The 24,669-nt window shown below is 38.7% G+C and overlaps 2 protein-coding genes across 3 annotated transcripts in view; one reads left to right on the top strand and one right to left on the bottom strand.

Moving 5' to 3' along the window:
* Window positions 1-7,937, bottom strand: part of cenpp (centromere protein P) — a 75,618-nt gene extending 67,681 nt beyond the window's left edge. Inside the window, exons 1-5 of the mRNA XM_058373819.1 lie at window positions 7,820-7,937; window positions 7,444-7,581; window positions 7,185-7,345; window positions 5,774-5,862; window positions 3,988-4,076 (exon numbers count right to left, since the gene is read on the bottom strand). Coding sequence (XP_058229802.1) covers window positions 3,988-4,076; window positions 5,774-5,862; window positions 7,185-7,345; window positions 7,444-7,577 — 473 coding nt within the window. The 5' untranslated portion in view covers window positions 7,578-7,581; window positions 7,820-7,937. The remainder of the gene's footprint in view (window positions 1-3,987; window positions 4,077-5,773; window positions 5,863-7,184; window positions 7,346-7,443; window positions 7,582-7,819) is intronic.
* A 372-nt stretch (window positions 7,938-8,309) lies between these two features.
* Window positions 8,310-24,398, top strand: nol8 (nucleolar protein 8). Of its 2 annotated transcripts, none has more exons than XM_058373810.1 (17): window positions 8,310-8,444; window positions 9,637-9,777; window positions 9,891-9,953; window positions 10,662-10,740; window positions 11,776-11,926; window positions 12,276-12,344; window positions 13,095-14,864; window positions 16,169-16,333; window positions 16,443-16,556; window positions 16,643-16,733; window positions 18,915-19,056; window positions 19,174-19,257; window positions 19,349-19,641; window positions 21,364-21,511; window positions 22,744-22,802; window positions 22,897-22,979; window positions 24,163-24,398. In XM_058373810.1, the coding sequence occupies exons 2-17, from the start codon at window positions 9,657-9,659 to the stop codon at window positions 24,220-24,222; spliced, it is 3,492 nt and encodes a 1,163-aa protein (XP_058229793.1). In that variant the 5' UTR covers window positions 8,310-8,444; window positions 9,637-9,656; the 3' UTR covers window positions 24,223-24,398. The 2 variants fall into 2 exon arrangements, with proteins under 2 accessions (XP_058229793.1, XP_058229792.1); XM_058373809.1 differs by having other exon boundaries at window positions 8,311-8,444; window positions 9,642-9,777.
* Window positions 24,399-24,669: the final 271 nt, after the last annotated feature.

Below are 24,669 nucleotides of genomic sequence, written 5' to 3'. Positions count from 1 at the left end.
GCCATCAGGGAATACTGTTTTCATGAAAACAACAATGCTTAGGTAGGTAATATGTGTCAAAATAACATCCACATGGACACCAGGACCCAAGGTTTCCCAGCAGAACATTGCCCAAAGCATGACACTGCCTCCACCGGCTTGCCTTCTTCCCATAGTGCATCCTGCTGCCACCCGGCCTTTCACGTGATGTAAAAGAAAACGTGATTCATCAGACCAGGCCACCTTCTTCCATTGCTCCGTGGTCCAGTTCTGATGCTCACATGCACATTGTTGCCACTTTTGGTAGTGCACAGGGGTCAGCATGGGCACCTGACTGGTCTGCGGCTAAGCAGCCCCATACACAACAAACTATGATGCAGAATCTATCAGAACCAGCATTAACTTCTTCAGCAATTTGAGCAACAGTAGCTCGTCTGTTGGATCGGATCACCCAGGCCAGCCTTTGCTCCCCATGTGCATCAATGAGCCTTGGCTGCCCATGACCCTGTCTCCAGTTCACCACTGTTCCTTCCTTGGACCACTTTTGATAGATACTGACCACTGCAGACCAAGAAACACCCCACAAGACCTGCAGTTTTGGAGATGCTCTGATCCAGTCGTCTAGCCATCACACTTGGCCCTTCATCAAACTCGCTCAAATCCTTATGCTTGCTTCTAACACATCAACTTTGAGGACAAAATGTTCACTTACTGCCTAATATATCCCACTAACAGGTGCCATGATGAGGAGTCATCAGTGTTAATCACTTCACCTCTCAGTGCTCATAATGTTATGCCTGATCAGTCTATATATTGTTCATAGTTATTAGTACAAAGTCAAAAAACATTACTGTGTGTCAATTTGAAGTGGATATAAGCACCAGAATTACATTAAATAACAAAAAAAACTTTATAAATACTTATTTTTCCCCACATTGTATAATGTAATTGATAATATAATATAATTTTCTTTTGTATGGAGGAATTTATTTTTGTTTAATTCTAATCATTACAAGAAAACAAGTTGGAGGTTGCACGGTAGAATTTGTCTGAAAAGCAATCCACAGTGACCGGTCATTAACTGTAAAGCACGGGGCAATTATTGCTCCTTCAATCATAATCACAGTAAAATTACATTACTGCAATGTTTAGTTCACAAACACTAGAATCTCAATGCATATATATTAAATGACTTTTGTGTATATTTGGAGCGGTCAGCGGCACAGTATAATAAATCAGTTGGATAGCACGCTCATTGTACGCCACATGTCCGCATTTAAATTGCTTAAATAACTGAAATAACTGTGGCATGCTGAAATTATTAAACTAATTTCTTCAGCTCACTGAAACGCTCCAAAATAAAATTCGATCACTTATGTTTGGGATCTCAAGTGTTTTCAGAAACTGCTTCTACTCAACTTTACATGGAGTAATTATTTTAAAAACAGCCTTGCTTGAGACGCTAAAAACACACACACACACACAGTCTGCACAGACGTATGTGCAAATCGGTGTCTGAAGGATTTTTCCACATCCAAGTGCCAGGACAGAATCTCAGACCAGACAATATGATCCAGATGTGCATCCACAGACCATGAAGCTGGTCATACTTGAGACTGAAGTTTTGTTTTTGGTTCTGTCTCAACAGGTTAATACTTCGCAAAATGACCAGTGTAATAATGGAAAAGTTCAGCGAGAGTTATAAAAGAAAAAAAAATTCTCTATTTTGCCGTATATTAGTTATTCCGTTAAATCTGCCGATGGAATCTACTGGCAGCGATCTGCTGTTTTCAGACACGTACAAAACCTCACGGGCTTTGTCGTCGCTTTGACGATCGCACTGCGATGGGATTCAGATAATGCATCCCGAAGTGGCACCAAACAAGTCACAAGAAATCTAATCCAAGCTGTGAAATGAACCGATTGCAATGCTAGTGTTAGAAAGATCTCCATCAACTGACGAGCAACGAGCGGAAGATTGTTCTTTGAGGCAGATATACAGCAACAAATAAATAGTAGTCAATCTTAGGCTTTGCAACAGTCAGTAGGTTTTTCCGTCATGGGAAAGTCTTCAGGACAGAGTATGAAGCACTTTCTGGTTTCTCAGTCACATTTATTTTTATTAATCTTAGGAGAAAAGAGGCTACTGGAGGAACGACAGTTTATAGCTGCTATAAAGTAAGCGATAAATTATCTCACACATTTTCTACAACATTAAATAGAACTATAAATGCTTAAAAAGCATGATCGTTCATTTCTAAACTAAAAATTGTAAATCAGTGTGATGTAACTATAATGTCCTGCTACAGGAAAATAATCTCCAGGCATCCCATCACACCACTGTGGATGTCAAATAAATTAATAGAAAATGTTTTTTAAAAAAATGTCTTCTTTCTATAATAATCCCACACAGAATCAGTAGTCTCTTTCCCCTGTTATAAAGCAGACAAACGAACACAAGGGCCTGTTTTCTGGTTGTATTTAAACCAATATGGCAGAGAAACGTGAGGCAGACTAATAATCAGGCAAAACGAAACAAGACTAAACAGGACACAGGCTCCGGCCAAACACTAATCAAGACCGGAAGATAAATTCACAGAGAGATTCACAGAGTACATCTGACAGTCCGGTGGGACTCGTGTAATTATTAGATAGTGTCATTATTAATCAGGAGACTATGAGCAGGGAAAGGTGCTTGACAATTGTGTGATGAGGTCGCAGGCTGAGGATCATGGGAGTTGAACACAAGGGAGTGTACATCATCTAGCTTTTTAAAAGATCTCACATTTCTGTTGCTTTACCAGATGTAAAGTCTCATAAACAGAATATCTTTACTACATTAAACTGTTCTACAAAATACAGAAATATGTTGTTGTTGTTTTTTTGGCTGCTCCATGTTCAGGGTCGCCACAGCGGATCATTTCGTCCGCATGTTTCTCTTTGGCACGGGTTTTACGCCTTCCTGACACAACCCTCCCATTTAATCTGGGCTTGGGACCGACACTGAGAGTTACCTCTTCAGCGCCCTGCCCAGGAATCGAACCCGGGCCAGCGGCAATGAGAGCCTGCCACTGGACCACCAAGAGGCTCACAAAATACATAAACATGTAACTGTGGTAAAATACCTTTGTTGTAAGGGATCTGCAATCTGAAAATGCCATTGACCAGGAGCTCTAGCAGCTATCCACTGTTCATAGACCCAAAGTTTTACTCCTCCTAACCTTCTGAGCAATAATGATCACCTTGGCAACCTATACCAAAATGTCATGAGGAATCATCACGCCTTTGGACTAACTGGCGGTATTTATAGATTACTTTGGTTATTCACACTGGAATCACATTATAAGTGACAACCGGTTGTGCCACAGAGTCTCAGCTTGCACAACAGCGTTCGAACTGTATTTCATTTTCCACTGCTGTTTTTCTAAATGTAATGCATTTCAGTAGAAGTGATATGAGTACATTAGACGTGTCAGTATTCGGCTCATAGCTGGTTGGGCTATGCCAGGCCTGTCTCTTTCGGTTTCTCTCTGTAATGTGCCCATGGCTAAAAAGCAAAGAACAGACATCAACTAAATCTGCACTGGACAAACGATGTAAACTAGGAGCCAGAATCAGTCTTAGCTAGTAATCTTTAGATTCGCCTTAAACCGTTAACTTTTGAATGATAAATCTATAATTACTCTGTCAGTTGTGTTGATACTGACAGTAAGTGAAATAGGATGGCTTTATAACCACTTTTCTAACACTAGGGGTCATGTATACGCAAGGTCAGGAGTGTGTGCTAATGTAAAAACGGAATAAATCAAATTGTATGCATAGAAACATGTTTATGCACAAAGGTTTTCGTATGCACGGTTGATAAATGAGACCCTGGGATACTTTATGCCCGAGAAACGGCAATGGTGACAAACCACACCGTTGCTAAAGGGAACGCAGAGGAAGATTCCTATAGAATAGCTTTCAGCTAGCTTTTTCTATCTTGCAGTATACATTGATTTGACATACCTTGACTGAAAGCCACACAAGTCTTTAAACTCCGCTCCATCCGATATAATGTTGAGGTCGGTCACTTTTTTCAGGATGGTGTCACCGTCCTGCACGAACAAACATGCCATCAATTAAATGTAGCTCTTCATAAAGTCTGGCTTAGTAATAAATAAATAAATAAATAAATAAATAAATAAATAAAAATTCATTTTTTCTCAGCCTCCAATTCACCAAAACCAAATAATCATAATCATATAGAGTAAAAATGTTGACTATTGGAAAATATTTTTGTGTTTAGTGAAATCACTGATCGTTTACGACAAAAAAAAAAAAAGAAAAACTTTTTAAAAAGCACTGTATTAAAGGCAATAAATAAAACAACAAAGAAAAAAATAATGGTAATACAAATATCTGGTGTTTTTCTGATGAATTTGTTTAATCTCTTTGCTGGACTGTATATGGAATTTCCTTTGGGATCAATAAAGCATCCATCCATCCATCCATCCGCACAGCAAACACTTACATATTAAATGCAGATGGGTTTAAAAAATTTAACACGGAATGAAATATCATCCACTGAGCTCCCTGAACTGGTCTATATCTAAAAGGAAACTGATTACTGATAAACTCACTTTTAATATAACTTATATGACACATAATCAATAAACGTACTCAACGTGATGACCCTTAAAGTAGACAGTGGTGTTTAACTGCCCTCTAGTGCTCAGAATAGTTATGGAGGTTCTTTCCCAGTCGCTCTACCATATCAGCTATAATCACATAGAAGATAATTCCTAGCAGTAACACTTAGTATCTAATAAACTAAGCTGCTTTTGGTTTGTATTTATTGTATTACCCAGTTTCCCCTTTATTTATTCCTTAGAACTTTTTGGATTAGACTGCTGGAACATCTGGTTATTATTATGCCGTGTCTTGTGTGTTAGATGTGTTTACATATTTGATGTAAATTGAGCTGCCATAATTTCCCCATGCAGATATGTCCAGTCTTATCTGCAATGGTGCGAAATGGCCAAGTCAAGCAGAAGCCACTTGTTTAATAAGTTGATCTTGGTCTACTGCCTACTGGTTGTGGCTCCTATATGACTGGAATAAAAACCTGCAGCAGATAATACTGGACCTCTGTCCTACCAGTAACTAATTTTTAATTGCACTGTGCTCGTTTTTAGAACCTGGAGGCATGAAGCACAAAATTCAATATTAAATACATGAATAAACATATAAATATATACACCGATCAGGCATAACATTATGAGCACTGACAGGTGAAGTGAATAACACAGATTATCTCCTCATCATGGCACCTGTTAGTGGGTGGGATATATTAGGCAGCAAGTGAACATTTTGCCCTCAAAGTTGATGTTAGAAGCAGGAAAAATAGACAAGCTTAAGGATTTCGAGCGAGGGCCAAATTGTGATGGCTAGACGACTGGATCAGAGCATCTCCGAAACTGCAGCTCTTGTGGGGTGTTCCCAGTCTGCAGTGGTCAGTATCTATCAAAAGTATCCTTTAAGTCCAGTAAGTTCTTTTTTTAGTCCTGTAATTTCCTTGCAACTTACACGACTTAAAAGATTCTGCTGCTAACATCTTGGTGCCAGATACCACAGCACACCTTCAGGGACCTAGTAGAGTTTATGCCTCCATGGGTCAGGGCTGTTTTGTCAGCAAAAGGGGGATCAACACGATATTAGGCGGGTGGTCATAATGTTATGCCTGATCGTGGACATCTATAAAGCTTTTAGATATTATAAAAGTCATTCGGTATTTAAAACGAAATCGCTTTACCTGAATCTCAGTCACTATAAACTCAACTTGGAACGAAAGACGCCAGCAGAGACCAGCAAGTCTGTACTGCTTTACAGTTTTTGTACTGCCTGAGGAAAAACAGGAAAATAATATAGTATGAATCAATTGATTAAATCAGGTTATGTGTATCATGTCACTATATAGTGATGCAATTAATAGAAATATACAAACAAGAGTGGACATCTGGAATGAAATAATACAAGTAAGCTCTGTACAAAGCTATACAATCTTTATCTGAGCTAATAAAAGATAAGCATATATATATATATATATATATATATATATATATATATATATATATATATATATATATATATATATATATATATATATATATAACGGAAAACTTTCCACTAGATTTTAGAGTTTGACTGTGGAGATTTGTGATCATTCAGCCACAAAACCATTAATGAGGTCTGGTGCTGATGCTGGGAGAGTCGGCGTTACATTTCATCTCAAAGGTGTTCAGTGGGGTTGAGGTCAGGGTTCTCTGCAGTTCTTCCACAACAAACTTGGTAGACCATGTCTTAATGGAGCTCACTTTGTACACAGAGGCATTGTCATGGTGGAACAGGTTTGGGCCTCTTACTTCCAGTGAAGGGAAATCATGAAGAAGCACATATACACTATATTGCCAAAAGTATTGGGACACCCCTCCAAATCATTGAATTCAGGTGTTGTTCTTCAGGAGTTGGACTCGGCCCCTTAGTTCCAGTGAAAGGAACTCTTAATGCTTCAGACATTTTGGACAATTTCATGCTCTCAGGTTTGTGGAAACAGTTTGGGGATGAGCCCTTCCTGTTCCAACATGACTGCGCACCATTGCAAAAGGCAAGGTCCATAAAGACATGGATGAGCGAGTTTGGTGTGGAGGAACTTGTCCTGACCTCAACCCGACAGAACACCTTTGGGATGAATTAGAGCAGAGACTGCAAACCAGGCCAAAATCGGGACGTCTGCCGTTACATGCACATGAATGTGATATGGAGTTGTGAAGTTCCAGTTGGAATTTTTGACCATTCCTCTAGAAGCTCAATTTGTGAGGTCAGGCACTGATAATGGACGAGAAGGTCTGGCTCACAGTCTCCGCTCTAATTCACATGGACTCCACACCAAACTCACTCATCTATGTCTTTATGGACCTTGCTTTGTCTACTGGTATGCAGTCATGTTGGAACAGAAAGAGGTCATCCCCAAACTGTTCCCACAAAGTTCAGAGCATGAAATTGTCCAAAATGTGGTACGCTGAACCATTACGAGTTCCTTTCACTGGATGATTTGGAGGGGTGTCCCAAAACTATACTTTTGACCATATAGTGTGTACATACAGTAAAAACGTCACAGTGCGAGACAGTGATTTTGTCCCCGATCCTTTATCATATATCCTTACTTTTCTCCAGTGTCTTGACCCAACACTCGGAGAGAGATATCCCACTGATGTCGGTCTGTCTTCTGTGGTCCTTCTCCAGATCACTGATTTCAGTCATGAGCTTTGAAACCTCTTTATTTATCACACCATCTTCTCCGTCCTTTCCGATGGAGATGGTCTTTCTGAAATATCAGCCAAACAAATCCACATTATTTAGTTATAATGGCTGAAGCATCAGTTGTCATTGAGAGTGAGAGTCCACACTTGACAAGATACTCACAAGATATTTTGCAGGGTTTCTCCGTGTTGTCTCGAAATAGCTCGTAAATACTCGTCCTGCTCGGCTTCACACGTCTCTATCTCTTGTTGGAGTCGTTTTATTTCTTCTTCATATTTCTGCTCCATGTTTTCCATTGCTCTAATGGACATAACACCATGACTTAGGGTTATAAATTAGTACTTGGCAACCTAAATATGATTAACAAATACGTGTATTTAATATGTTTATACTTATTCATAAACAAACCAGGCCTTAAACTAAACAAAACATTTCATTTAACGCAATTAGTTAGCAGTAACGTATATCTTAAAGTCACCAAATTATCATTTTGACATTGTTTTTACTTTTCTTTCTGTAAGCAAGTTACTTTACTAACCGGACGACACCTCCTCGTTTCTGTTTATTTCTAGGGTTACGTCCTGAATTGCGCCATTTCTCATATGTAGTGCACTAAATATGGCGCCGAAGACACTATGATTACCCACTCAGTAGTGTGCTTACAGAGGAAGTGAGGTGTAATTTGAAACAGAACCCATGTCAAAGCTCTAAAAATCGCGCCAACGCCAACTAAACCAATCGCGTGAACCAATTCCGCGTTAACGTCATCTATCCGTTACGGATTTCTTCAATATATGCTAAAATAAAAGAAAGAAAATATTACAAACAAAGCAGCAAAGATTATTTGTTTAAAACACACACAATAATAAAATAGAAACGTACATATATATATATATATATATATATATATATATATATATATATATATATATATATATATATATATATATATATATATATATATATTTGCAAAAAAGGAAAATCAAATGTAGGAACTAAAAAACAGGTACTTGTTTCTACTCCGGAACCGTTTGTAATGTGACACAGGTTTTCTAGCAACATGTGAGAAGTCTGCCTGCAAAGTGAATCGCGTTAAAATTAACAATTTTTATTTTTTAATTTTTCAGCAAATCGGAGATAATTAACACTTCTCGGATCGTATCGTAAGTGTGACTGTTTTTAAAGCATGGCGTTATCTTAATCGAGTGTTGTTAACTAGTTGGTTACGTCGCTGTTAATTATAAATAATAATAATAAGATCTGTGTACAGTTTAATATAAGCATAATATTATGAATGAAAATCCCTGTACGACCTGTAAGAGTAGATTTATATAAGCTCTAGTAATTATTCTGCATAGTTGTAAAATATAATCTTTAGAAACTGTACTTAAATCAGTTCCAAAAAATAGTTTACAATTACGTCATCGAAATGCAGAACAGATCACCTTTACAACAAAAGTTAATAAGAATTAAATTCCTTGTATTTAGAACAAATTCCGACCATGGTGCCCCTCAATTGCACATTCCCTTTTAGAGATGACAGACATCATTGCAGATGACGTTGTGATCTGTAGTGAGAGCAGGGAGCAGGTGGAGGAAACCCTGGAGAGGTGGAGGTTTGTGCTGGAGAGAAGAGGAATGAAAGTCGGTCGTAGTAAGACGTGTGTGTGAATGAAAGGGAGGGAAGTGGAACAGTAAGAAGGTACAGGAGTTTAAGTACTTGTGGTCAACAGTCCAGAGTAATGGAGAATGTGGGAAAGAGGTAAAGAAGGCAGGTTGGAATGGGTGGAGAAAGGTGTCGGGAGTTCTGTGTGATGGAAATATATCAGCGAGAATCAAGGGGAAGGTGAAACCGGCCATGTTGTATGGTTTACAGACAGTGTCACTGAGACAGAGACAGGAGTCAGAGCTGGAGGTAGCAGAGCTGAAGATGTTGAGGTTCTCTTTGGGAGTGACGAGGTTGGACAGGATTAGGAACGAGTACATCAGAGGGACGGCCCAGGTTGGATGTTTGGGGGACAAAGTTAGGGAGGCCAGATTAAGATGGTTTGGACATGTTCAGAGGAGGGAGAGTGAGTATATTGGTAGGAGAATGTTGGACATGGAGCTGCCAGGCAGGAGGTAAAGAGGAAGGCCAAAGAGGAGGTATATGGATGTAATAAATGAGGATATGAATAGTGGGTGCAAGTGTTGAGGATGCGGAAGATAGGTAAATCACTTGTTAATTCTGAAGATTAATATGCAAGTGATGCAACACAGTCTTAATTACATGCACATTGAAAACACAAGTGTGACAGACCTGGACACTGATGCTTTGGAGAGCTGTGGATAAAGTCATGTCTGCTTTTTGTTTAGAGCAGATGAGCATTTGAAGCATGAAGCGGCTGTACGTCGGTGGCCTGAGCCACGCGATTACTCAGAAAGATCTCCGAGATCGATTCGGGAAGTTCGGCGAGGTGTCTGACGTGGAGATAATAACACGGAAGGACGAAGACGGTGAGAGTTTCCATGAAGCATTTTAGTGCATGTCATTATTAAAACACTGAAATGATATTTGTCAAAGTCCTTCAGTCAACTTTGTTTCATTTGTGTCTTGGGATTTGTTGCAGGATCTCCTCTGAAGACATTTGCTTACGTGAATATTACTATTTCTGATCCCGACTACAAGAGATGTACGTATTCTGAACTGAATCGATGCAGTAATTGGAGGTGGTTCATACACAGTTTTCCTTGTTAACCCAAATGTAATTGATCAAGGAGGTCATTTATACAGTTTGCTGCATTTTTTTTAAGATCTGTTGCTGTAGCTTGCATGTAATGGATGCTTCTAGCTGGCAGTTTAGAGTCCGGAGAATTGAAAGTATAAATCCGTGCACTTTCTTCTGCTTGTATGGTTTCTGACACCAGAACACTTTAACTGTTGTTAATAAAATGGATAACTGCAGACCTGAAAGAGTAAAAGTAGATATCATAAAGCCAGAATTACTTCCTTTTTCGAGATCAGTGGCAGACTTGAGGATATTTGGCTAATATTTTACCGTATTGTAATATACACCGATCAGCCATATCATTATGACCACCTGCCTAATATTGAGTTGGTCCCCCTTTTGCTGCCAAAACAGCCCTGATCCATGGACTCCACTAGATGTTAGCAGCAGATCCTTTAAGTCATGTAGGTTGCAAGGTGGTGCCTCCATGGTAAACTTTTGATAGACACTGACCACTGCAGCACGTTATTAGTGCGTCTGCCCTACGCCCACCTTACGGCCACTTCCCATAGTGTGATGTGTAAAATATGCACTGTGTTTTTTTTGTACTTAAATTTCCCTACGCTGAAAAACGATTGTGGAATATGTGACCTTTTCCTTCTCTACATGCAGGCGTCACAGTGTTGAACAAATCCAAGTGGAAAGGTGGAACGTTACAAATCGAATTGGCAAAGGAAAGCTTCTTACACAGGTAGGGTTTATCATATCAATTCTTCAGCATGGAGGCAGAATTTTTTCTTTTCTTTTGGATTGTTTGTTTTGGATTTGTTTGTTTTTGTAATTTATTTGCCTGATATATTTTTTGTATAATTGTTTATATAGTTTATATGTTTATATTGTTTATGTTTAATCTCCCAGAAAACTGGTTTGATGGATGGATGGATGGATGGATGGATGGATGGATAGATAGATAGATAGATAGATAGATAGATAGATAGATAGATAGATAGATAGATAGATAGATAGATAGATAGACTTTATTGATCCTATGAGGGGATCAATGTTATGCCTGATCGTTGTGTGTATATATAGTGGAATTAACCACAATATACATCGATCAGGCATAACTTTATGACCACCTGCCTAATATTGTCTTGGTTCCCCTTTTGCTGCCAAAACAGCCCTGACCTGATGAGGTATGGACTCTACTAGATCCCTGAAGGTGTGCAGTGGTATCTGGCACTAAGATATTAGCAGCAGATCCTTTAAGTCCTATAAGGTGCTAGGTGGGACCCATCTCACAACTAGCAGGACTTAAAGGATCATTTTGATAGATACTGACCACTGCAGACCGGGAACACCCCACAAGAGCCGCAGTTTCAGAGATGCACTGAACCAGTGGTCTAGCCATCACAATTTGGCCCTCGCTCAAAATCCTTACGCTTGTCCATTTTTCCTGCTTCTAACACATCAACTTTGAGGACAAAATGTTCACTTGCTGTCTAATATATCCCACCCACTAACAGGTGCCATGATGAGGAGATCATCAGTGTTATTCACAGCACCTCTCAGTGCTCATAATGTTATGCCTGATCGGTGTATATATATATGTTTATGCTCATTTTTCCTGCTTCTAACACATCAACTTTGAGGACAAAATGTTCACTTGCTGCCTCTAATATATCCCACCCACTAACAGGTGCATGAATATGAAGTATCTATATTGATGCTGTGTGGTGGTTTAGCAGTAAAAGTAAACTCATATCCTTTATGAAATCTGTCCCAGACTTACAGCAGAGCGGCAGCAAGCAGCTGAGAAGATTCAGACACCGAAGACTGATGCAAAAGAAAAAATCTTGGAGTCCTTCAAGACAGCTGGTGTAGAGAACTTCCACATGAAAGCAGCTGTTCCAGGAACTGAGATCCCAGGACACAAGGTTCATCTTTGCCGTATGATCCTCTATCCAGATATAAGATCTGAGTGTCTGATGTGATGTTTTACTATTATTTGAGCTCCTTCCTGCTGCTTGGCTCTTAACACAAGCTAGCTCAAGCTTACAAGCAGTTTATAGTGAAAAGTTAAGAACAGCTCACGTGACCCGAACAAAATAAAAATACCTGAGAGAGTTTGTTTATAGCTTATAACATGGTTATATCTGTTTGTTACAGTAGGGTAAATATTTCGAGTGCCTTGAGGCTTCCGAATGTAAACACAGTGTTAAACATTAGAATTGTGTGTTTGTTGTTTCATAACCTTTCTATCATCATCTCTGTTCTTTTCTGTAGAACTGGGTGGTGAGCAAATTTGGAAGAGTCCTTCCTGTCGTCCATCTGAAATGTCAAGGCAAAAACAAGATATCCTTTTCCATTCGTGCCTGTTGCCATGGCAATCACCGCATCCACATTTTAGCCTATTGGAAGCTTTCATTTTCAACACAGACTCGCACACAGCAGAGCTTTTTCCACAGTAAACAGATTCCTGGGTTTTCTTGCCTGACGTATCACACTGCTCATACTTTACCCGGGGTTAACAGTTAATCCTGGCTCTTCATAATCTGATGATTCACACTGTATGTACTTGGGTTAATGTCCTTATGATTATATTTGCCATGTTAACAACCCTGATTACATAAATACAGGATGTAACCGGTTTATATAACAGCTCATCTCATGCTGTGGCATCAGTTAAAACTTAAGCATTTTAACTTCTTTTTACACAACATCTGTACAGTGCATGTGATACGAGGCATGTGCTGCTGTTCAGTTTCTGATTGGCTGTCTACTGCTAAGCATCAGTAATATTCTAAGACGCTTGTTTTACATAAGGCTGGGCTGACAGTGCAGAAACAGGTTGTTTCATAACCCTGGGTTAAAATTCGTGATAGCCCCACTTCTGGGGGTAAAAGCACGGTTTAGAATGACTGGGGTATCACCTGAGGTTAAGCACAGCGTGAAAAGCACTAGTATTTCTTATAATATCTACATCACATGGACTTGATTGTATCGAAACAAGGCTTTGACTCCTCTTCCTCAAGGGGAATTAAATCATTAATGCTGTCACTTCACAGAAATCTTCCTATCTGATTTGTCTTAACTGATCTCTAAGTCCTCAAGTACGATCCATCGAAGCACTGCCACAACATCAAGAAGCTTGAGCTCGAGGACGGCTTCACTCCAGTGTCCAAACTGACATGGCAGATAGAAGGCGGCGACGACGAGATCAGCAAGAGGAGACGAGGCGAGTTCCCACCACAGAAAAAACGCCTCATGAAGACCAAAACGTTTTTGGACCCAAGCAGTGTTCCATATTCTTCACCCGCTCCTGAGAGCTGGAGGGCAGTGCAGGATAGAGATACTGCCCCAAGGTCGCTGCAAGGTCGTAAGCCTCCCGTGTGTGTGTTCGACAGCGACGCTGACTCAGAGGATGAATTCCGCATGCTAGTCGCACAAGAGCTTTCGAGAAACCATAAAACAGTCGTCTCAGAAAATGAAGGAAACCTCGAAGTGGTGGGTGATGACTTTGTTGTGAAACCCAGCATGTTCTGGGGCGGAGGGAAAACCGGCTTTAACACACAACTCGGAGGTTTAAAACCTCCAGAGAACGATGAGGAATACGACTCGGCTGACACGGATGAAATATTGACTCAGAACAAAAATCCAGGTAAAGCTGAGGATCTGGTCGAGACTGAAACATGCAGCAAGTCTCCTGTAAAGTCCAAGAAGATCAACGGGAAGAAACCTGCAATCAAAAACACACAGGCACGCACTGATTCAGAGTCGGATAATGACGCCGAATCATCAGGTGAGAGCATCGACTCTGATTACGAAGCCATGATGGGGAACTGCCAGCGGTTGGAGCTGACTCTAGGAGATCTGGAGGCTCTTGTTAAAAATATGGAGGATGAAGAAAGCAGCGACGATGATGACGCAAAAGTAGGACCAAGCGAAACATCCAAACCGTCTCCTGTACATGAAACTAGTCCGCAGAAAGCGCAGTCAAAAAAGAGCGGCATAAACCCTGAAGATATTTTAGCGTCTCTCTTTGGACCAGATGAGGACAAAGAGGATAAAAAGAAAAATGTCAAAAAGTCTTGTCTTCCTGCTTTCGTTGGGACAAAGGACCTATTTGGTAGCACTAACATATCTACTGGACTTAAGAGAGCAGCTGAAAAAGTGGACTGTGAACCTAAAAGATTAAAACCAGACGTGAAAACGATGGAAGATGAAGAATCAAGTGCACACTTACCTACGCTAAACAAGAAAGACCTTAAAGTCCATAGAGATGGATCCGACGATGAAATGGAAATTACTCAAGAATCAAAGAAGCTCACTTTTAAACCAAATTCCTCCCTAAAAGTAAATGTCATGAGCAGTGATGAAGAAGAGGAGGAGGAGGAGGAGGAAGAAGAAGAAGAAGAGGAGGAGGAAGAAGAAGAAGAGGAGGAGGAGGAAGAAGAAGAAGAAGAGGAGGAGGAAGAAGAAGAGGAGGAGGAGGAGGAAGAAGAAGAAGAAGAAGAGGAGGAGGAGGAGGAAGAAGAGGTGGAGGAAGAAGAACAAACCCTCTCTTTAGAAACCAAAACCTCAAAGATGAAAACACACCAAAGCTCTGTTTCTGACAGCACTGAGTCCAGTGAAGAATCAGAGACCAGCAGCGATGAAGAGGAGCAGAAGAGTAATAAACCAGAAGCAGCATCAAAGCCTAGTCCTAAACAGATGAATGAAAACACTGGATCAGGTCCACAGCCATTTCAGCAGTCTGTTTTAGACCCAGAGAAGCAGCAGCAGGACAATCTGAAGCGCCTCGCCGCTTTGGAGCAGAGGCAGAAAGAGGCAGAGCAGCAGAAGAAGCTCATACAGGGTGCGCTCTCGAAAGTGGTGAGTAATTAGAGAGCATGCTGGGCTTCATTTATCAAAATGGATATGAACAAATCTAATCACAGTCACTCACATGAACCTCAATGTGGACGCTCACGTGAACCTCAGTTAATTAGTTTTTAAATGTTTTTAAATTTCAATATTTTGAAGCTTGTGTTTGGAGTTTCTGTGCTTGAGTATCTATCTATCTATCTATCTATCTATCTATCTATCTATCTATCTATCTATCTATCTATCTATCTATCTATCTATCTATCTATCTATCTATCTTTCTATCTATCTATCTATCTATCCTATTGGATCATGGGGAACCTGGGTCTGTCTGTCTGTCAGTCAGTCAGTCATGGGGGGTCATGGGAACCTGGATCTATCTAACCATCCATCCATTCTTCTATCCATCTATCCTTTCATCCATTGATCCATCCACCTATCCATCCATCCATCCATCCATCTCTTATATTGTCCTATCTGTCCATCTAATCCTATTGGGTCATGGGGAAGCTGGAGCCATCCATCCATCCATCCAACCATCTCTTATATTGTCCTACCTATCCATCTTATCCTGTTGGGTCATGGAGAAGCTGGATCCATCCAACCATCTCTTATATTGTCCTATCTATCCATCTTATCCTGTTGGGTCATGGAGAAGCTGGATCCATCCAAACATCTCTTATATTGTCCTATCTATCCATCTTGTCCTATTGGGTCATGGGGAAGTTGGATCCATCCAAACATCTCTTATATTGTCCTATCTATCCATCTTGTCCTATTGGGTCATGGGGAAGTTGGATCCATCCATCCATCCATCTCTTATATTGTCCTATCTATCCATCTTATCCTGTTGGGTCATGGGGAAGCTGGATCCATCCATCCATCCATCCATCTCTTATATTGTCCTATCTATCCATCTTATCCTATTGAGTCATGAGAAAGTTGGATCTATCTGTCTCTCTTTCTGTGTGTCTGTCTGTCTTTCTGTGTGTCTGTCTGTCCGTCCGTCCATCTGTCCAAAATTGGTAGTGATGAAAAAAATAGTTTGGAAAAATATTTTTGTCTCCTGAATTTGTCAGCTTAATTATAAAGAGACACTCACTTGAACCTCGACTAATTAGTTTCAAATCATATAAATGTTGACGAGTTTAAGTAGCTTGTTAGATCAGTATAAATAATTCTTATTTATATTTACAAATCCAATTTTAGTCTTTTGACACTTGTCTGGAGTTTCTGTGCTTGATTTTTATATACGTTAAATTATTTTCTTACCCCCCCCCCCAAATAATGCCTTTAATCCTTTTTCTCTCAAGGATTTGCCGAACGCAAACAAGGGCAAACATATTGTATTCGATTCCGATGACGAAGTTAATAATGACAGTGAAAACACAACACCCCAAAAAGCAAACCTGTTTAATGAAGATTCTGATGAAGATGAAGGCTCAGGATCAGAAGAAAAACAAATCCTCGGAGAAAAGGTGAATAATCAGAGACACACATTATTTCAGTCTTTTCTTATTGTTCTTCCTGGTTTTCATTGAAGTTTTAATGGTCGTGTTACTCCCTGCTTCTGTCTGGATTGTGTAGAAATTGAAAACAGAAGGCAGCAGACTGTTCGACAGCAGTGAGGATGAGGATGATGGCAATGAGGACGATCGCTTCAAGATCAAGCCTCAGTTTGAAGGCAGAGCTGGACAGAAGGTCACTTTGAACACACTGATTACTGTGCAGATGATTTGTATTGGTGTTTTATTGTAGATTTGCTTACATGAGTGTTACTCTCTTAGCTCATGGAGTTGCAGTCCAGATTTGGAACTGATCCAAGATTTCAGATGGACGCCAAGTTTCTTGAAAGTGATGATGAAGAACGGGAGCAAGGTCAGAGCATCTTAATCTCATGCTCTTAATCTTAAGCTCATTAGGGATAAATTTATCCATTTAAAATGTATATCCTAAATGTATATATTTCTGTGTAGCTGCTTTGTGAAAATGTCCATTGTTAAAAGTGCTATAGAAATAAAATATTATTGGAAAAAAAATTATGGAGTGCTGGAAACATAGCATATATACACTATATTGCCAAAAGTATTCGCTCACCCATCCAAATAATCAGAATCAGGTGTTCCAATCACTTCCATGACCACAGGTGTATAAAATCAAGCACCTAGGCATGCAGACTGTTTTTACAAACATTTGTGAAAGAATGGGTCGCTCTCAGGAGCTCAGTGAATTCCAGCGTGGAACTGTGATAGGATGCCACCTGTGCAACAAATCCAGTCGTGAAATTTCCTCGCTCCTAAATATTCCACAGTCAACTGTCAGCTGTATTATAAGAACGTGGAAGTGTTTGGGAACGACAGCAACTCAGCCACGAAGTGGTAGGCCACGTAAACTGACGGAGCGGGGTCAGCGGATGCTGAGGCGCATAGTGTGAAGAGGTCGCCAACTTTCTGCAGAGTCAATCGCTACAGACCTCCAAACTTCATGTGGCCTTCAGATTAGCTCAAGAACAGTGCGCAGAGAGCTTCATGGAATGGGTTTCCATGGCCGAGCAGCTGCATCCAAGCCATACATCACCAAGTGCAATGCAAAGCGTCGGATGCAGTGGTGTAAAGCACGCCGCCACTGGACTCTAGAGCAGTGGAGACGCGTTGTCTGGAGTGACGAAACGCGCTTCTCCATCTGGCAATCTGATGGACGAGTCTGGGTTTGGCGGTTGCCAGGAGAACGGTACTTGTCTGACTGCATTGTGCCAAGTGTAAAGTTTGGTGGAGGGGGGATTATGGTGTGGGGTTGTTTTTCAGGAGCTGGGCTTGGCCCCTTAGTTCCAGTGAAAGGAACTCTGAATGCTTCAGCATACCAAGACATTTTGGACAATTCCATGCTCCCAACTTTGTGGGAACAGTTTGGAGCTGGCCCCTTCCTCTTCCAACATGACTGTGCACCAGTGCACAAAGCAAGGTCCATAAAGACATGGATGACAGAGTCTGGTGTGGATGAACTTGACTGGCCTGCACAGAGTCCTGACCTCAACCCGATAGAACACCTTTGGGATGAATTAGAGCGGAGACTGAGAGTCAGGCCTTCTCGTCCAACATCAGTGTGTGACCTCACAAATGCGCTTCTGGAAGAATGGTCAAAAATTCCCATAAACACACTCCTAAACCTTGTGGACAGCCTTCCCAGAAGAGTTGAAGCTGTTATAGCTGCAAAGGGTGGACCGACATCATATTGAACGCTATGGATTAGGAATGGGATGTCATTTAAGTTCATATGCAAGTCAAGGCAGGTGAGCGAATACTTTTGGCAATATAGTGTGTGTATATATATATATGTATAGGGCTTCCAAGCACCAAAGATAACAAAGAATTAGAAAGCTTCCAAAAATAAATATATACATCCATTCATGCATCTATCTGTCTGTCTATCTGTATTTCTGTCTGTCTGTTGATTCCATCCAACCATCAGTCCATCTATCCAGTATCTATATTGCTAATCCTATTGGGTCATGGGGAACTGTCTAACCATCCATCCATTCTTCCATCCATCCTTCTATCCATCTATCAATTTCATTCTATCTATCTATCTATCTATCTATCTATCTATCTATCTATCTATCTATCTATCTATCTATCTATCTATCTATCTATCTATCTATCTATCTATCTATCTATCTATCTATCTATCCCCACCCTTCCATCTATCCTTATATCCATCTATCCTTATATCCATCTATCCTTATATCCATCTATCCTTATATCCATCTATCCTTATATCCATCTATCCTTCTATCCTTATATCCATCTATCCTTCTATCCTTCCATCCATTCATCCATCTATCTATCGATCCTTCCATCCATCTTCTATGCTGCTTATCCTATTGGGTCATGGGGAACCAGTAAATCTATCATGTAGCATCACAGGAGAGTTGCACTCGTGTAGAAAGGAGTACACTGTCTACGTTATTCTGTTGAGACAGGAGTTGCACATTTCTAGCTAGAGATTTTTTTGTTTAATTTGATAGTGTTGCTGTATATATTAAGACTGTTCTCTTTTTAGATATGGAACCCCAGCAAACACCAGGAGAGCAGGAGCTGGCTGACGAGAAGAAGAAAAACCTGTCCATCTTACAAAGTGTCCTTAATGTCAGCATTCAGCCAAGTGACACCAGTAAAGAGGCGACAAAAGGCAAAATCTTCAAGTACGAGTTCTTGTGCAGCTTTTCACTGCTATATACTACACTACACTACACTAGACAAATAGATGCTTTCTTAATCTTGACTCCAAAGTCTGACCGAGTCTCCGTGTCACACTGCAGGGACATTTCAGCATTGCACTACGATCCTTCGAGTGAGACTCACGCAGCTTTTGAAACCAAGACAGACACACCCAAAAAAGAAAGGTCTGTTCAGCACCGCTCAGTGTTGTTTTTCTGTTGATGCACTGCTCACAAGTCTTAATCTACTACTTTTGTTATTTCCATTTCCACACAGCAAAGCGGCAAGGCGAAAGAAACGCGAGGAGGCCATGAAGCTTCCGGAAGTTTCTAAGGACATCTACTATGACGTGACTACAGATCTAAAAGAGGTGTTTGGGATGGGGAACGATATTGAAAACGAAAAGAAAGCAGTTGCATGGGACCAAAATGACGACGGCGACGACAATGAGCGCAAGGAAGAAGGTGTGCATGCGTTTCCGTTTCTATCTAATCAAGAAGCCGAGCCATCAAGCGGATTTAAATTCTCGTTCTTTGGAGATGATGCAGTAACAAAGACCACAACAACAGGTGAGCAGGTTTGGGTCATTTTTTTGGTTTTCCATAACCAAATACATCACTGCTGAGAAATGTGGATTGGGGGGGGACAAAAAATAGAGGTTTTAGGGGTGATAAATGCTTTAAGATAAATAAGTATAATCTATATCCTAAATAAAGCCTCTTTTTATACAAAATAAAGCATAATGTTGCTTAGATCTACGTTTAGCTTCAGTAAGTAAGCTAATAATCGTAGTTTGCTTGCATTAATTGTTCTCAAACAGGAGCACTCAGTATAATTCAACTAAAAGTAGGTCATCAATAATCAGGACAATAAGTGTGTGACAATGTGGCTGTCAGCAGCATCTCACACTCCAGAGCTGATTTTTAAGCAAAAGGGTCTCCAAGCTCTCTAATTTAACATAATCTATGAACACAAACAACTGTTCATTTCATTAACTAAAGCTAAAGCTAAAAATGTTAACTGATGACTCTTTCTTTTTAACCCTTGTAACCAAAATCTCTAAATATGAGTAGTATAAGTGTCAGTAATTATTAAGTGGACAAACTTTTTCCACATCTTTATGCACGCTCTATGCAAAAGCGCATAAGGGAATGAACTGAGACGTCTTGTACAACCTCCAGATCTTCCTCCTTCTCTGCTTATGGTAGATAATAAAGTTTCAAGCTTATATCTGACCCAAACAAAGCAATCTGCCTTCAGTGCTGAAATGTTTAATGCTCTAAAAATAATACTGATCTCTGTATTGTTCACTTTGTTAGATTAATATGATCACACACTAGCTAGTTAAAATAATAACCGATGACTAAAGTCATGTTTTCTCTTCATTTGTCTATATAGCTTAACACGAAGCAATACCCGAGTATTGTACAACAGTGTGAGATGAGTCAAAGATGAAGGCAGTACTTTTGTAAAATAAATAAATAAATAAAAATTAAATACTGGACATTTTTGGACACATAATAATAATAATAACAGTAAATATTTTTAATAATAAATATTAAATATTAAATATTAAATATTATATATATATATATATATATATATATATATATATATATATATATATATATATATATATATATATATATAATATTTTACAAAAATAAATAATCATAATAAGTCATCATAATAATAATAAATAAATAATAATAATAAATATTAAAAATAAATAAATAATATTAATAATTATTTAATTATAATTATAATTAATAATTATTATTATTATAATTTAAGGGATTTTAATAAAAAGAATCATTTTAATTGATTGACATTGTTCATCTTTGTGACTAAAATTGATTGAATAGATATGATTTATAATTTAAATTAAAATAAAAAAGCAGGATACAGTAACTTAAGTGTGACTGAAACTTGTATCTATATACTGGTATACTTGTGTGTGTGTGTATATATGTATATATGTATATATATACAAGTATATACTTGTATCTATATTTGGACTATAACCAAATCCAAAGTGTGAAAAGTGACAGCTGTTTCGACACAAATCCAAACATCCTAACCAAAAATATTACCAAAGATTGAAGCTAAACAGGTCAGAATCAAAGAAAATTCTTCTTTTTCGTACTTAAATTTTTGTTTGTTTGTTTGTATTTAATTTTGTGACTTTTTCCAGTTTAAAGTGAAACTTGGTTTAAAGATTCTTATGTGACTTTATCATGTCCACTACTTGATCACCTGCATGTTGATGGTGTTGCATTCGATGTGTTCAGAGGAATACAAAGTTGAGCCTATAAAAGGGGCCAAAGTGCCTTGGCAAGTAGACCCTCGATTCCAGGACAGCAGTTCGGAGGAGGAGGACGAGGATATGGAGGAAGAGAAAGAAGAAAAGGAAGAGGCTGCCTTGGTCAATACAACTGAGTAAGAATCGGATCACAACAATAACTGTAGCTTGACGCTTTTATTAGTTTTTTACTGTTTTAATTCTATCACAGTGATTTTTTTTTGTCTTCTCGGCTATTTCCAGTAATTCATTCAATAGAATACACACTGCTTTTCCTCTCCTCATATAATATACATGCATTATAAACATGTAGTTTATGTAACTCTCTGTGCATGAGGGACCATGTGTTCATCAAAATGCACTACCGATGTTAATGTGGTCTGTGTTTATTAGTGTTACTGTTATTTTTCAGTTGTAGGTATATATGTTTATATGACAGGGCTGCCAACATCTTACAGTTTAGCCATTGTATTTACGGTCATGAATCCCTAGTTACAGCTATGTGAGTCAAGAGAAAACTTTTCATGAAAATGAAAAAGCTTAATGCTTTTCCAAGCAGCCATCAGATGAAAGAAATCCAGTTCAATCCGGAAAAGCCAGTTCACTAAAGGGGACTAAATTTTGACACATTTATCTACTATTTAAATCATAATACACCAATCAGGCATAACATTATGACCACCTGCCTAATTTTGTATTGGTCCCCCTTTTGCTACCAAAACAGCCCTGACTTCTCGAGGCATGGACTCCACTTGATCCCTGAAGGTGTGCTGTGGTATCTGGTACCAAGATGTTAGCAGCAGATCATTTAAGTCCTGTAAGTTGCAAAGTGGACATACAGGACGTAAAGGACTTACAGGATACTTTTGATAGATACTGACCACTGCAGACCGGGAACACCCCACAGGAGCTGCAGTTTTGGAGATGCTCTGATCCAGTCGTCTAGCCATCACAATTTGGCCCTTTGTCAAACTCGCTCAAATCCTTACACTTGTCCATTTTTCCTGCTTCTGACACATCAACTTTGAGGACAAAATGTTCACTTGCAGCCTAATATATCCCACCCACTAACAGGTGCCATGATGAGGAGATCATCAGTCCTATTCACTTCACCTCTCAGTGCTCATAATGTTATGCCTTATCAGTGCATCTTAACAGAAAACAAAATGGCAGGACTGTGGTCTCTTTGTTTGGTACAAATGGTTTATTATTTTTGTCCTTACCTTTCTCTCTTCCTGCTAAGATTTTCTTCAGAAATGTTAGCACCTCTGATATGATTGTATATTGAAGCAATACAATTTAGCAGTAGTAATAAAGTTACCAGTAGGATGAAACTCAATACCTTTTTGTTTTGTTTTTTTTATTACAGACAGCCGACCCCAAAGAAAAAGTTTTTCTTCTTCTTTGATGATGATATTCGATTGAAGGGTAAATTATTGATTTTTTTTTTTTTCCTTTAACCGAATTGTAGTTTCATTTTGTTTTTTAAGATGTTTGACTGTGTGTAAATGTCCGTCCTCAGAGGGACCCAGTATGTTCTGCAGGCGTGAGAAGCTGGAGGATCAGAGAGAAGCATGGGAGGAGAAGAGGAATGATCTCAGAGAGGTGGGAGATTCTGGACATTTCTTCTGTTGCCTGTGAAGCTTGTTACGTGGCTCCTTTTTGTGCTTTGTGCTTGAAGCTTTCAGCACTGGACAACTTTTCTCTTTGGTCACTGGTACAAAAATGTACAGTTGCATGGTTATTGTGTATTGCTGATTTGTTAAGGGGGTTGATTGTGAGCAGAAAAATAACTAAACTCAACCAAATTGAACTATATACAATAATTTATGGCACAAATTATCCATAAACAGAATACCCCATTGGTTTCTGATGACAGATTGTAAATATTGAAGATATTTCATTTTAAATTTAAAAAAGTCTCTGCTCACTCATAAATTACTGAAAAAATTAATGATATGAAAAGCTCTGCTTACTCATAAATTAATTAGAGTTAATGATAAAATCATTTCTGCTCACTCAAAAATTAATGAATAAATTAATGATAAAAAATCTCTGCTTACTCAAAAATTAATCAATAAATTAATGATATAAAATCTTTGCTTACTCATGAATTAATGAACAAATGAATTATATAAAAATATCTGCTTATTCATAAATTAATAAAAAACAATAATGATTAAAAAAAACCTCTGGTTACTCATAATTAATGAAAAAATTAATGATAAAAAAAATCTCTGCTTACTCATAAATTAATTAAAAAAAATTAATGATAAAATAAGCTCTGCTCACTCAAAAATTAATGAATAAATTAATGATAAAAAAATCTCTGCTTACTCAAAAATTAATCAATAAATTAATGATATAAAATCTTTGCTTACTCATAAATTAATGAACAAATTAATAATACAAAAATCTCTGTGCACTCATAAATTAATGAAAAAATGAATGATAAAAAAAAATCTCTGCTCACTGAGATTAATGAAAAAATTAATTATATAAAAATCTCTGCTTACTCATAAATTAATAAAAAAAATTATAAAAAAAGCTCTGCTTATTCATAAATTAATGACATGACACAGCAGGGATTGCTATTTATTTGTACTAGAGAATGGACTTAAAGAGGACAGTGAAACTAAAATTACAAATAACATCATCATTATTATCATACCTAATGACAATATTTTCATGTTTAATGTGGAGAAAATGCTCAGCAGGGTGTGAGGTCAGTGATGTCAATTCTTCATGAATAAATAGTGAATTTATCATCTTTTTTTTTTTTTTACAGGATTACCGCAAGAAGCACAAAGATGCCAAAAGACGATTCAGGATGAGAACAAAAACCTGAACACACTGCCTTACATTTCTTAATTAAAGTTTTTCTGTGAAATAACAAGGTTTGTTTTATCACAGAAATAAAGAATATTTTGAGTTTTCTTTCAATGCTTTAATTTAATACCTCAACCTGCTCAACATATTTGTGCCTGTGAATTAAAACCTGTGTAAATAAATATGTTTTCAATAGGGTTGTGTCTCATTCCAGTATCAATACAATGTACATACACTGATCAGGCATGACATTATGACCACCTGCCTAATATTGTGTTGGTGTCCCCTTTGCTGCAAAAACGGCCCTGACCCATCATGCACTGTGTATTCTGACACCTGTCTATCAGAACCAGCATTAACTTCTTCAGCAATTTGAGCAACAGTAGCTCGTCTGTTGGATCGGATCACACGGGTCAGCCTTCGCTCCACACGTGCATCAGTGAGCCTTGGCCGCCCATGACCCTGT

Source organism: Hemibagrus wyckioides, linkage group LG21 (assembly GCF_019097595.1).
Source record: "Hemibagrus wyckioides isolate EC202008001 linkage group LG21, SWU_Hwy_1.0, whole genome shotgun sequence".
In the NCBI taxonomy this organism is placed as follows: domain Eukaryota; kingdom Metazoa; phylum Chordata; class Actinopteri; order Siluriformes; family Bagridae; genus Hemibagrus; species Hemibagrus wyckioides.
This window is presented reverse-complemented; position numbering and strand designations above follow the sequence as displayed.